This window comes from Podarcis raffonei, chromosome 1, assembly GCF_027172205.1.
Source record: "Podarcis raffonei isolate rPodRaf1 chromosome 1, rPodRaf1.pri, whole genome shotgun sequence".
Taxonomy (NCBI): domain Eukaryota; kingdom Metazoa; phylum Chordata; class Lepidosauria; order Squamata; family Lacertidae; genus Podarcis; species Podarcis raffonei.
Window position 1 is genome coordinate 113,849,104 of NC_070602.1, and position 15,009 is coordinate 113,864,112.

Genomic DNA, 15,009 nt, shown 5'->3' on the forward strand with positions numbered 1-15,009 from the left:
TGTTTATATGCTGCTTTTCTAAATAAATAAAATCGTTCCAGGCACCACCCATAAATTAAAATGTTCCAGACACCAACCAGAACAGAATAAAATGGCGTCCCCAAAAGAGCAATTCAAACAACAAATTATGTAATCATAATTCACAAATACAGTAGAAGATCTCTACAGCTGAATTTTGTCTATTTACAGGAGTCCCTGCAATATGTATGTCCCATCCGACACTGTGATCATTAGGGTAGCTACCATGTGACTCATAACCTATTACGATGGCAGAAATTAGATTAATATGCCTCCAAAGGTCAACACAGTTGATCTACTCAGAAGAGTCCTGCTTTACTTAGCCTCATAAATGTCAATAAAATAAAAATGAAATTTATGAGGCCCATTTTTAACTCTTTTCCCTCTAAGCCTTGAAAAGGGGGGCGGTTATTGGGTTGTTGTTTTTATTTTGATTAAGACTCTCCTCCCTGCAAGAGAGGGGAGTGGTTGTGGCCGGGAGCCGGACTCCGCCTCAAGCAGGGGGCATTTGCCCCCTGCCTCCCACTCACCTGGCTAGCGCCCACGCCCTCGGCCAGGCACCCAACCAGGTGCCTTCAAGGGGGCGTGTACAGCAGCCTAAATTGCTGCGGTGCCAGCCTCCAGCCCTCACTTTTCGTCGTCCCGTCGCAAGTCACCCACCCTCCACTCCCTTAGAGCAGGGTTTCCAGTTTTCTTTTGGCCTTGCTATGGACCTTAGGTTGGTCACCCTGGTTGTCCGGGGGGCCTGGTAGGAATTTTTCCATTTGGCATTAGGCATTTTGGTTTTTTCGCCTACCTCGTAGCAATCGTCACAACTTTCGTGGTATTGGTGGGTAGGTTAGGCATTGGAATAATGTGTTGTGGTGTCGAAGGGCTAGGTGTGGCCATTGCCTGCGCCTTCAATTTTTGGGTATTCCGTTAAAGGAATCCGGCGGTCGTGTATTCTGTCCGATGCCTGCTTGGCGGGAGGCCATGGCACGACCCTCGGTGACATCAGGGGAGATCTTATAGTTGGATTAGCATCAACAGGCTCCACCTACTGGTGAATAAACCCCCTTTGTTTTTTAGACTCACCCCTCTCCGAGTGGGTGGAGTCAGCTGACGTAATCCAATGCCTAAGCCAATACCTTTTCACTTGCTGTAATCAATAAAGTTGTGGCCTTTTCTTGCCCATTAACCTTATATCACGTGTCCTTGTGTTTCATTCCACTGCGCGGGGTTCGGGTCCTTGAACCACAATATATTTTGTGGCTTTATATTTTGATTTGGTTCGGTGAACTGCCCTGAGACCTCCAGGTATACAGCGGTATATAAATTCAATAAATCATCATCATCATCCTTTTAAAAAAGCATGTGAAAATAGTCCATTTTTAGATGATCACTTCCACCAGTCCCAAGCCAGTGGATAATGGGAGTTGTAGTTCAGAAACATCTGGAGGGTTGGAGGTTCCCCACACCTACTTTAATTTTTTATCTCAATTTTGTGTTTCAGATTCTGCTGTGTCTTTATTCATTTATGTCCGTTCACTTGTAGTTTTGGTTTTCATTGTATTATATTTTATTGTGTTAAAAGCTACTGGCATAATTAAAGCTAAAAAGAATAACTATATAGGATATGTTTGACAAAGTCAGTCACTATTTTTATTGCCTTGCTCAGCTACCATAGCTCCTTTTTCCATTTGACAGGAAGACTCACTAAAGGGGAAAGCACAAAATTCTGGTAATTTTGAGGATGAGCAAGAAGCACAACAGAAACAGATGACAAGCAAGGAAAATCTAAAAGAAAAGACAGATGAACTAAAACAACAGGTTTGCAAACCTTTTTAACCATCTAATCTCAGGTCAATGAAAACTGGTTTTAGGGGAGCAATTCACACAGGCACAAAATATTGCCTTACTGTGATCTTGCAGGGGCTGCCATTTGCTGCCCAGCAGGGTAAACTGGGAGCTGGAGGGTTCACTTGACACAGCTGGGGGGGGATGCAAGACCTCCCTTTCCAGCTGGCATGCTAAACTGCCCAATTGGGTAAGTGTTGTGGGGTTAGGGGCCTGGGGACAACTGGGAACACCTTCCCCCATAAGAGGGTGAGGCACGGCCTCTTGCCCACATGGAGCTCCTTGACACAGAGTTCAGACCATCCAGGCTGTACAGTTTGAGGACATGGTTATAGAATTGTTGGCAGGTAACAAAACGTCCAGCATCTTAAAAAGCAGAGAGAAAGGTCCGTATGGTTAAAGCTATGGTTTTCCCAGTAGTGATGTATGGAAGTGAGAGCTGGACCATAAAGAAGGCTGATTGCCGAAGAATTGATGCTTTTGAATTATGGTGCTGGAGGAGACTCTTGAGAATCCCATGGACTGCAAGAAGATCAAGCCTATCCATTCTGAAGGAAATCAGCCCTGAGTGCTCACTGGAAGGACAGATCCTGAAGCTGAGACTCCAATACTTTGGCCACCTCATGAGAAGAGAAGACTCCCTGGAAAATACCCTGATGTTGGGAAAGATGGAGGACAGAAGGAGAAGGGGACAACAGAGGACAAGATGGTTGGACGGTGTTGTCGAAGCTACCAGCATGAGTTTGACCAAACTGCGGGAGGCAGTGGAAGACAGGAGTGCCTGGCATGCTCTGGTCCATGGAGTCACAAAGAGTCGGACACGACTAAACGACTAAACAACAACAACAAAACGTAATGACTTTGGTAGATAAGCCATTGAGTGGCATCCTTTAACATCAGGGTAGCCTGTTAAAAGGATCTGGGAAGGAACAGTACCATAGCACCCCTTCCATGATGCGACGTTCGCATGAACGGCACACTTGATCCATTTCCGACCCAATTGTGAGTTCAACCAGTAGGTGGGCTGGTTAAGGCGGATACTTAGCCAGTGCATTTGCCAAACTGGTTTACCTCTGCCTAATGCAACTGGGACACGCAAACACACATCCAGAATCTTGTGGGATTCGGCTGAAGAAATAATCCCTTATCTTGAAAATATATCTTTAGGGAAACAATTGATTACATATTGAGCCATTTAGCTTTCTTAGTGTCCATGTTCAATGCACTCATTTTATTTGCTTACTGGCTTACTTATAGATGGAGTTGAGCACATTAGCTGAAAGCCCAGTTGCAACTAAGACTGTGAACACCGTTGCCTCTGCCAACACTAGAAAGGTAATCGGTTTTGTTCTAAAATGTTTGTAAACCAAGGTTATTCAAAGCAAAATGACTTGCATTCAGAAAACAAAAATAAGAAAATTTCCCAACCTACCTATATAGATTACTTTTGTTGCAGTGTTTCCTTGTGTTCCTTTTCTTTAGTGACTGGACTCATCTTTTGTCTGAGGCTTACATACCGGTAATTAGCTCCTTGGCACAAACGTCCTCTAAAAGTGCCTAGTGCTAGCCCAATGAAACTCTCAATTCAGTTTCCTACACGCTGTTGAAAAAATACGATTGTCTCATCTAAGCCACCTGCATTTATTCTTCAAGAGTCTTTTACATAGCACAGCATGATTTATTATTAATGAGGGTAGCATACTATACTCCGGATCACCGATTCGTAACATATTTTTGTCATACCAGCTAATGAATTTGAAATTTTGCCTGAAATTGTGTGTGTACGCAAGTCCATTATTAGTAGAAAAGTTTTTGACAGGTGCTTTGCAACCCTGTCATTATAATGATTAAGAACCAGGAGCATGACTTACAGACAAGCACCCTTCTTTCTTGGTTCAATTGCGAGTATTCACTCACTGAATAAAGCTGAGGTCAGAGGTGGCACCTTGGGGCGAAGATTGGGGTGCCTCGCAGCTCACGGAAGCCTTGCCCAGCGCCACACACAGCTTTAATGGCTGAGGCTCCTCCTCTCTCATGCTCAGAAAGAACATGCTTTTGATGCTGTGCTGCACTCACCTTGGCGGCTCAGCATCCTCCTCCCCCTCAATATTAGGGGGGCTGAGCCCCCTTGCTAAGGAATAGTGAGGGGGCTGATGGCACCTCCACCCACCTAGAGTTTGCACGCTTGCCTGAGTTACAACTGCATCTTCTGTGCTGGAAAAAGCACGTCTTCTGTGCTGGAAAACTTGCAGCCTCTGCATTAGATCACCGGCCAGTTGAGGACTATTAGCAGTATAGATTCTTTGATTCCATTTGGAGTGGAGAGAATTCTGAGCTGCAGCTGTTTTTAATAAATCACAAAATGATTGGGGAGGAAAGAGGCTAAAGCATAGATATGGGATTGACTACCTTTGAGAATGGAAAGCATTGATTGAGCCTAAGGGGGAAATGGCTAATTTGTAAGAGAGTTAAAGGAGTGGGATTGATATCAGAAGTCTGGAACACACCTAGGAAAGAACTACAGAAGTGGAAATGGGAAGGAGAGGGGTACCAGTAATTGTTACCCACCCCAAGCCCTTTGGACACGACGCGCTGCTTTATTTAAAAAGAATTGCTATAAGGATTTATTATTGTTGATAGAACTGAAAAGTCCCATGATAATAAGCTTGATTTCATACTGTAACTAAATTGTAAACGAATACTTTTTACATTCTACCAGTCACATAGCTCATTTATTGTGTTTTCAGAAATTAAATTCCCCTGTAAAATAAAACATGTCGTAGAAATATTTGGAGGGGAATGAAAATCCTATTCAACTCAGTACATAACAGGGAAACAATAAACAATAATAATTCAATTATCTTTGTTCAGCCGCTCTCTTTCTCCCTCCCTCCTTTTTTCTCTCTCTCTTTTCTTAGGAAGAGATGATATTGGCTGATATTTCAGTTGTCTGCTCAGCTGGTGAGGATTCTGTTTCACGAGACACAGATCTCCTCTTGTCTTCTGCCAAAGAGGATAGCTTTCAGGCCGAGCTGCTGGCAGAAGAAGTGCCCTCTGGAGATGAATATGAGTGTATATCTCCTGATGATATCTCTCTGCCACCGCTTTCTGAGACACCAGAGTCCAACCTTCTGCATTCTGAAACAGAGCTAGAAGAGCCACCTTGCTGTAGCTCACGTAGCCTGCATGTCAGCTCCTATAGCGTGCAAATGCAGATAAATGCTGGCGGCAAAAGAATGATGGATGAATGTGATCCTTTAACCTCCGTCGCTTACGCTGACACGCCTGGTCACAGAAAGGAACACATGTCAGATCAGCCAGGGAGTTTTTCTTCCTCTACCCTAAGCTACCACTCAAAACACAAAGCAGAGTCCCCTTTTGCTCACAGTCCGCCAGAAATGCCTGAGGCCAGTCCCCTCACATGCATGCTTAAGGCAGAGCCTGCCTATTGCATGACGAGTGAAGTGTGCGAGACCCGTTTGCAACGCCACGAGGTCCACAGAAGCATGACAGAAGCACAGGGACAATTGCATGACGGAAATAACTTCACTAAAAGCCAAGATAGGCTGCATGCTTCACCCAACGCATTCTCAGATCTCCTGTTTCAATCAGACACCACCAGAAGCTGCCAGAGGCAGATGGTCACCCGAGAAGAGATTAAAAGTATATCTGAAAAGAACAGCATGGTCAGCCTTTGTGGACAGGCGCCTAACTTCTCCAAGCTTCTGTCTAATGTAACTGTCATGGAAGGTTCTCCGGTGACTTTGGAAGTAGAAGTAACAGGATTCCCAGAGCCAACACTGACCTGGTGGGTAGCTTACAATGAGAAAACCTAAATTTAAATAGAGAAATCCCCACAGAGTCACATATAACCGAGCGCCAATTAGAAAACCAGAGCTACTTGTTTGGATCGCGCCACATGATTCCATTTCCAGCCAAAGCCCAATTCAAAAGTCATAATATGCATGCAATGTTAGGTCTTGATGCCACCATAACTCTCAAATGTCAAAGTGATTAAAGCATGCCCCACCCGAAATATTAAAAAAAGTTTTTAAGATAAATGATAAACATCTCAATTTCCCAACAAAACATTCCAGTTGCTAAAAGTGCATTGAAATTCCTTTTCAAAGAGCTTATGAGTATGAGTGGATTGCTCTACATTGACAGACCAATGTCCATATTACCCAGAAAGCAGAGGAAAAATGGGGGTATTATTTACCTTGTCCTGGGTTCGCTGCACCACATTACTATTTATGCATGCCCAAGAAGACTTTGTCACCACAACCTGCTACGAAACACTGGGCACTGCCACTTTGCCAGATGAGAAACTGGGGCTAATAGGCTCCCAGCCAAAGAACCCCAACACAGTATGCAGTGATTGATCTTGAGGATTTTTGCTTTTTAAAAAAATTCTCCCGTTTTCAACAATAAGTACTCCAGACACCCTGAGTTTCAAGTTCAACTTGCTACATTCCTAAAAGAAAGTAAGAGGGACAGCCCCAAAGCCCAGTGAAAGTTCAGAGTTGGTCACTCAATCTTCTGGATTGAGGCCACTGTCTTGCTCAAGATATTCCAATGCAGCCATGCCAAAGCTATGAGTCAAGCAACTCCAAGGTCCTTCGGCTGTATCCAGCCAACAACGCGTTTGTCCCAGACATCACAACCCATGACCACCCATGGCAATTCTTCCACAGGCCAACTTAGAAAGAAAATGCATTTCCAGCAGAAGGGCCTTGGATATGGGCCAACAGCTTTTATTTTGCTGATTCTTGCTCTGGAATGATACAGAGCTGATGACAAGTTTTTTAGGGGCAAATCCAGTATAAAAGGTAAAAAAAGACTCATGGTAATGAAATCAGAGAGGGAAGAGAGTGTGCAGAAGAGGAATTTCTACTTGTTTTCATCTTTAAATGGAGCTTCTTGGGTTCATAGTAAGACAGGACAAGCTGAATCTTAGTAAGACATTTTCCCACATATATTTTGCTGCAAATCCACATTTAGTTAGCTAAGTAAAATGTAGATTGATTCTAAGATCATCTCACATTGTCACTTATTTCCTTTCCTCTATCCTTTATTCCTTGCCTCTTTTACTGCAGTGTATGCTCTTGCAGCTACTTTAGTTTACCTGCACTCCACATAGAAAGAAAGCAGAATTGTAGAGAGGCAACATTTTTATGTGTGTGCATATAACATCTTTGAAACCAGAAACTAACCCATGTTGAACGGAATTATTATCAGAATGCAGTTGAGAAGCAAATGGAACAGCTAAAACCTATCCCTGTGTTGTCACTAACCAATTCTTAAATTATTTTTGCTTTTAAAATACCCTAATCTTTCCTTTGGGAAATCTGCTGCCAGCTTTCAGCAGACCTTAATACTTACACCATTTTATTTAATACAAAAATGTTACTGCAGCTTGTTCAGCTTTTGAACAAAATAAATTTTTACAACAGAAAGATGATTAAAAATAAGTCCAGGAGGGAATTTTCACAATAGGAACTAAGCACAGATGTTATGATGCTCTAATATTGATGGCAACAAAATATGCTTTTTGCCAAAAAAGAAGAAGGGAATACAGTGATACCTCAGGTTACAGATGCTTCAGGTTACAGACTCCACTAACCCAGAAATAGTACCTCGGGTTAAGAACTTTGCTTCAGGATGAGAACAGAAATTACACGGCGGCAGTGGGAGGCTCCATTAGCTAAAGTGGTACCTCAGGTTAAGAACAGTTTCAGGTTAAGAACGGACCTCCAGAACGAATTAAGTTATTAACCTGAGGTACCACTGTACTATATATCAGGCATAGGTAGACTCGGCCCTCCAGATGTTTTGGGACTACACCTTCCATCATCCTTGACCACTGGCCTGTTAGCTAGGGATGATGGGAGTTGTAGTCCCAAAACATCTGGAGGGCCGAGTTTGCCTATGCCTGCTATAGATTTTGCTGGGACTACATAAATTGCCTCCTACAATTCTTGGCATAGCTACTTCTTAACGTATCAATGTCCACCCATTCTTGGGTGTTTTTGCAGTGACAGTTCTCCCTCTCATAGCCTATTTCCCCACTCAAAGTCACAGGATGGTATTAGCCGTGGAATGAGGCACATACCTAGCCATGACACGGGGACAGTAACAGTTTTCTAGTAACACAAAATAGACACAGAACATTGCCAAACTTTATTTTGGGGCATGTTCCCCAATGAAAACCAAAACAAAATAATAATAATCCCCTGTTCTGATGTTTCTCTCACTTACAGAATAACCCCAGTCAATTCAGCAGGACAGTTTCCTTTGGGTCAAATAAATGCTCCCAAATATAAATGAAAGAGGGGCTCTTGCCTTGCCTTTATGGAGCCAAACAAAACGTCACAAAGCTCCCCTTTAAGAACATATACTTCAAGATCCCAGGCTTTATTTAACATCTTTCCTGCTAATTAAATCTTTCCCTTCTCCCTCCCTCCCCCTTTTAACCACAAGAACATGCCCTAAATAGTTGCAAACCCAATCCCTTCTTTTTAATAAAAGACACCAGGAGGCAGGGAACTAATGTTAGCGATTTGCCCCTTACCTCCAACTTCCTGTCATAGGTCTGTAAGAGCTTGTTTGACATGACAGATTGTTTTGCTTCGACAAACATTCATGTTAACCTGACTTGAAAACTGACTCTCTGCTTCAGGTACAAGAAGGGCCAGAAAGTGACTGGAGATGAGCACTTAAAAATCTCACACAAGGACACAAACTATGCTTTGTTCATTGAGAAGGTGTGTGACACAGACGCTGGCCTCTATGTGGTCCGGGCTAAAAATTCTAGTGGCACGGTCTCCTCAAGTGCCATTCTCCATGTGCAAGGTAACAAGCCACCTATAAAAAGAATAGACTGGATAATCATCTGTGCCCTCTACTTGGTTGTTTCACTTGCGTACTGGCTGTTCACTTAGCACAGCAGCACACCAGCATCACGGGACTTTAACTTTCACACTTGGAGAAGACAGCAAATGGCCGCCTTTCACTGCACCTCACATCCCTTTCACCCCCTTTGGTTATGAGTCACTCTGAATACAGTGCTTCTGATATTAATATCACAGCTACACTGGTTGTCGTTATTCATTCATTACTATATCAATGTTACTTGGGGGTGGGGGGGGAAGAGATTTGTAAAGACACCTAGTAGGCTTTTTTGTGCTTTAGAACGAAACACAAGCAATAAAAAAGAAATGTATTATTTATGGGTTACGATTGGATTGCAGGCATCCACTTCAATTTATCTCCTGTTTTTGTTTTGTTTTTTTAAAAAATAATCATACTGTGAATGCTTTAATGAAAATCCACCAAGGTTTCATACACTTAGAATATTTATAGCATAATTCAAAGTGCTTTACTCCCATTGCCTCAATCTGTGCAACAACTCTGTAAGGTAGGATGGTATTGTTGTATTGTTATCCCCATGTTGCAAGCCTGGAAGAATAGTGGTTTGCTTAAGGCCCACGTAGAAGCTTTTGAAAAGGGGGTTTTCTGACTTGCAGCTCAGACACTTAAGACAATGCACAATGCTAGGTTTTGCCAATTTCAGATTGTATGGCAACTTATCAAAGCGAGAAGATATGAAAATAGTTGATGCATTAATCATTTTAATTCACTCTTCAATGTTTTCAAACAGAACAAGAAATTCAGAATGATGTTTAAAAGGAAAATGTTTGTGGGTGATGTGGTATAGTTTAAAACATGATAAAATATAAAGCAAATAAAATGTTAATGAGTACGCCCTTGCTAAAGTAATAAGGAAGGAGTAATACTTTTTAAAGCAAGTTAAGAGTCTTAGCAGGAATTTGCTTGGGAATTGCAATTCTTTTATTTTTAAATGTGGGAGCCAGAGCAACATTGTATTATTAGAATTTCTTGCCTTGAAGGATGTAATATCTTTGATTCATAGAATAATATATTGCCAGTTTTGACAAAGGTAAGGGGGAAAATGATGCTATTTAAAGGGAGGGCTCACCTGTACATTTTCACCAAATTCAAATGACAAGTTGATCATCGTTAATTCCTTCCGTTTCCTAGGAAGAGGAGACATACATATATGGTATCTATGTGGTTTAAAAAATGGTTGATAAATATTAGTGTAACTTTTTTTCTTGGAGAATAACTTTCTTCTTTCTTATAATGACTGCTTTGAGGGAAATTAATTTTTTTAAAAGAAATCCAATCTCTTAAAAGAAAATTACAATATGAAAATAAATCTTCAAGTGCACAGTGTGCTGTGGAAAGAATATCTGTTACAAATGGCAGGGAGGGAGGGGGTATGAAGATGGAGGGAAGAGGAGTTTTAGCCAACTGGCTGCAGATTTATTAGAGACATGTAAAACTGAAAGGAGATCAGTCTTCTAGGCAGCCCTGTCCTTGAGGCAAAGAAAGCAGGGGAGGGAGGCCAGTTGATCCAAGACGACAACTTATCATCGTTCTATGAACAGAATATATTGGGCAGATGATGTGCTACACTTCTGGGCACAGGCGCAGTAAGCCTGCCTCCAAGAAGCCAAGGCAGCGGGGATGCATAAGCAGAATTACCACAGTACAACGTTCTTGGATCAAAACACGCCACAACTTTTATTGATTACAGATGTAAGTAGGTTTTGGCTTAGGCCCTGGGTATCCTGAATCATCCAGTCTCCTGATTGGGGGTCGGTTCCTGAGATAAGGTTGCCCTAAAGCATGCATCAAATAGAAGCAACTCCTCAGGACCACCAATTTGTTGAATGTTGTGGCCCTCAGCCCCTGTCTGGGTCTACAAACAGAAGCACCTCCCCCAGGATTCCTTTAATGGGATACCCTATTTCCTTGGAGAGGGAAGGCAGAGACTTTTATAACCCTCTCCTCCGCTGTTGACTCAGGATCCTATCCAATGCCTTAGTCAACAAAAGTTGTGATGATTGCTATGAGGTAGGCAGGCCCAATCTGTTTGGAGGAGAAATTCCTCCCTGGCCCTGAATTCAGCGGTTGAAACATCCGTAGCAACGTCATACAGCAAACCACGCTAACAAGGGTGGGAGATAAAACTCTTGACTGGCAACAGAATTTGGAGGCGGACCTGAATATATCTTAGGGGAAGGGACCTGATTGAAGACTCCTGATGGAGTCCCAGTCAGTTCCGCCCCCTGAAGCTCTGTCTCACCCACAATTGGTTGATTGGTGGGTGGGGAAATTCAAATTTCCAACGGCCAGGAGGAGGCCATAACTGCCACTTCACATTTCAAGGTCAATGGATCTTCCTTTACATCCACCCTTATACATGAATCACACTGCAACAAAATTCTCCTTGTAGCTCCTTTCGGAATACTGCACGGGTGGTAACAAAGTAGGGGAAAAGTTGTGTTCCAAAAATCGCTGGCAATAGTTTCACATGCTGTCTCAGATAACACAGCTGTTTCACACATGCATTGACGATATCTGCATCAGCAGTCGAAGACAAGCGCATGTGAGTGAACCATCACAGTTCTAACACAACACATGTATTTCATATCATGCCTCTCCTGAAATGCAATCCTTTTCAGTGGAGTCAGTTCACACACCTGGTGCAAGCGATGTGCACTCATATGTGAACTGGCTCTAAGTGCAAAGAGCAAAAAGTTCTCACTATGTGAAGAGAGAGAGGAGGTGGTGTTTTCCATAGAAGCGGAATTGGAGTTTACTTGCGTCAATGTTACTCTCCCTTCCTTTGTCTAGCAGTCAGATCTGCCCCTACATAAAATGTGCTTCCATCCATCTTTCTGCCAGTGCTGTTGCAGGCCTGCATATGGCTATGCAGATCTATTATTAGATGCTTCACTGATTGGAGACTCCTTTCCTGGTACATAACAGAAACTCTTTTCCCTACAAAGTAATGGGGACGAACATCCTTCTGTGGGGAGCTCCTTTTCCTTAAGGCTATTTGCATAGTGTGTCTAAATTATTTTGAGAAAGTTTGTGGAGTTAAAGAGTAAATATTTGTACTCAGGCTTTTATAAACAGAGTGTTGGAGTTTGAGTCCACCCGTTTCTCTCTCCTTTCCACCAGCAAGAGTTCAGAGGTCTTTCGCAGCTGCCAGACAGGTGCTGCTTTTGCCTTGTACGTTCATGGCTTGGCTAGGAAAGCGACACCTGTTTAACTTTTGCCTGTCGCACAGCAGTTACATGGCACAAAATGTCTTAAAGTTAAATGCTGTCTGGAAGGGTAGTGTGACAACTCAACTCTGCTTTCATTCCTAATTGTGACTTAAGCTCTTCCTTTTTCTAAAATGCATGAACAAACGGCCACAAACAAATTGCGAAAGAAACCAGCCCCAAACCAATAACATTGGATCTCTATGCTGGGAAAAGCTTTACCGGTTGAAATTATTGGTGACCCAAGGGAACTTCCAGTAAAATAAAACGTAAAATAAAATATGTACTATTCCCTTTAGATCTCATCTTTCCTCCAAGGAGCTCAAGCTGGCAAACATGGTTGTCTCCCTCCCAGTTTTATCCTCACAACATCCTGTGAGGTAGGTTAGATTGAGAGACTGTGGTTGGCCCAATGTCATCCAGTGAGCTTCAGTTATAAGCAGGGATTTGAACCTGGTCTCTCAGATCCAAGCCCAACATTCTGACAACACCACACAACCATAGGAGCCAACTCCAAGAGGCCGAGGGGTCCTAGGTAAAGGTAAAGTGACCCCTGACCATTAGGTCCAGTCGTGGCCGACTCTGGGGTTGCGGCGCTCATCTCGCTTTATTGGCCGAGGGAGCCGGCGTACAGCTTCCGGGTCATGTGGCCAGCATGACTAAGCCGCTTCTGGCGAACCAGAGCAGCGCATGGAAACGCCATTTACCTTCCCGCCGGAGCAGTACCTATTTATCTACTTGCACTTTGATGTGCTTTCGAACCATAAAATATTTAAGGGGGGCAGTGGGGGCAAAGTTGATGGGCATTGCCATTCAAATGGTGTGCAGGCACCGTGTCATGTGATCGATTATGTATGGTGGAGTTCACCTGCCCCCCCATATTTTATTCACGTTGGCACCTCTGACACCACCTCCCTTCAAGCCTAGTCAACAGCGTCTAAACAACGGGCCCTAACAGCACAAAAAGGACTCTTATTAACCTGAGCAGGTTAATTTTGACAGTATGACACTTAAATACCCACGGCACTGAAAATGCAAAATATTCCATTTGGAAACCCCAAACCACACCCACCTGACCCACCCCTAATATAATGACAGGTAGGCTAAGACATGGCCTTTATTCTGAAGTGTGTTTCCCAGTGGTTTCAAGTGAAGTCATTCAGAAGCACGCTTCAGAGGCCTGGTGACTGAGGAGTGAGTGCACCTGTTTTGCTCAAGAGGCCTGGGAGTCTTAGAAATAAGAACCCGGACTGAGGCTATGCTTGTTAGACACAGAGGTTAATTTTAGAGTCCTTGTTTGTGCCCACAGTTACTACAGACTGGTTTTCTCCCTTCCAGGATACTGTTGCATGCCACCCCAAGCGGTGAGAGATTCCAGGGGTTCCAGGCTCTGTGCTTCCTTTTGGAAATGAGGCACAGCAGAGACTGTGGTGTCTTTAGGATAAATGGTTTAATTACACATATATGCAACCCGAGACTACAGTGGAGGGGTTCACAGGATTAACACAGCAAGAGGGTCTTGCTACTCCCATAGTCACAGCTTTGGATTCAAAACAATCACCAGATATTCTGCTCTGACCCTCTCTCTAGCTTTGCGACTTTAACAGCCTGCCACCTTTCTCCTTTAGATCATGTCACAGCAAATTCAATTCTTAAAAGGAGAGTTTAAAGTAAAGAGCTGAGGGAGACCCCTCCTGTTTGCCATCGGGCACCAAGCCCCCTCTATTTGGCTGTCCTAATGGCTCGTCACTTGTATTTTGTCCTCCTAATTAAATTCGAACCCTTACTGCACCCAGGAATTTAGGGGAGTCTGGTACCCAAAAACTCATAACAATACTCTGTAGGCCCTGAGGTGGACTAGTCAATGCTTACTTAAGCTCAGAACATTCTGGAATCCTGGTCTAGATCAAGGAATGGATCTGCCATAGACAAGACAGCACTCAGCTGTCAAGCTTGGCCTGCAGGACTCGTGGGGACAAGGACTTATCCCTTCAGGCTGAAAAGTTCCCCTATTCTTGGTCTAAGACATTAACCCAACTGGGGCTGCCTACATACTTTAAAGCACATACTTTCCCTCAAAGAATTCTGGGCACTGTAGCTTACTCCTCACAAAATTACAATTCCCAGCAACCCTTAAGAAACTGCAGGGCCCAGAAGTCTTTGAGGGAGGGAAATATGCTTTGAATGTGCTTCTGAGGTATGGTGGGTGTGCATTCTTTCTGCTGTGGGAAAATGCTTTGGGGAACTGTGGTATTTTGTGGGGTAGAAGGGTACACGACCCCCAAGCTTAATCCCTTGCATTTCCAGGTTGGACTGGGAAAGACCCCCACCTGAAACTCTGGGAGAGCCATTGCTAGTCAAAGTAAACAATCCAGACCCTCCAAGTGTCCCTATTTTCCAGGGACAGCCCTGGATTCACAGAAGCCGTTCCAGTTTCTGATTTGATCCCAGAATGTCCCATTTTTTCCTTAGGATGTCCCTGTTTTCATCAGAAAAATGTTGGAAGGTATGGAATAGGATGTCCCAATTTTCATTAGATAAATGTTAGAAGGTATGCAGTACTGAGAGATAGATGGACCTGGTGGTTTGGCATGAGACAAATTCTTATGTTTTTCCTATTAAATCCTCCAGGGATGCTTCACTTTACCGGGCTTCTTTAAAATCCCTCCTCAGCTCAGAAAAAAGATGGTGCCTATTCCTTCCCTGCAGGACAGAATTAGCCGTCAGGATTTCCTGGTATGAAGCAATATAAATAACCAGGAACCTGGCCAGGAGTATAAGAAGCAGAGCTGTGATAGGTGCAAAGGCAAGTTGGTATATGTTTCCTGGTATCCCAGGAAATGTTCCAATTCAATAAAATAAAGGGCCCATTTTGATGATGTAGAGGCACTGCCTAACAGATACTCTGAGGAGGAAGGAGTTGTGGTAGAAAATAAAAGCAATTAATAAGCAAGCAGGATACAACATATTCTCTTTTTTTCATGCTCATGGGTATCTCTTCCTAATGAACCCATGG

The 15,009-nt window shown here is 43.3% G+C and overlaps 1 protein-coding gene across 4 annotated transcripts in view; it reads left to right on the forward strand.

The window, feature by feature from the left end:
- CCDC141 (coiled-coil domain containing 141) overlaps positions 1-15,009 on the forward strand; it is a 109,238-nt gene that overhangs the window by 86,543 nt on the left and 7,686 nt on the right. For 3 of the 4 annotated variants that reach the window (XM_053409807.1, XM_053409813.1, XM_053409819.1), the window contains exons 22-25: positions 1,705-1,827; positions 3,112-3,189; positions 4,773-5,662; positions 8,534-8,706. In XM_053409807.1, the coding sequence (XP_053265782.1) occupies positions 1,705-1,827; positions 3,112-3,189; positions 4,773-5,662; positions 8,534-8,706 (1,264 nt within the window). The remainder of the gene's footprint in view (positions 1-1,704; positions 1,828-3,111; positions 3,190-4,772; positions 5,663-8,533; positions 8,707-15,009) is intronic. The other variant, XM_053409829.1, reaches the window with a different exon arrangement.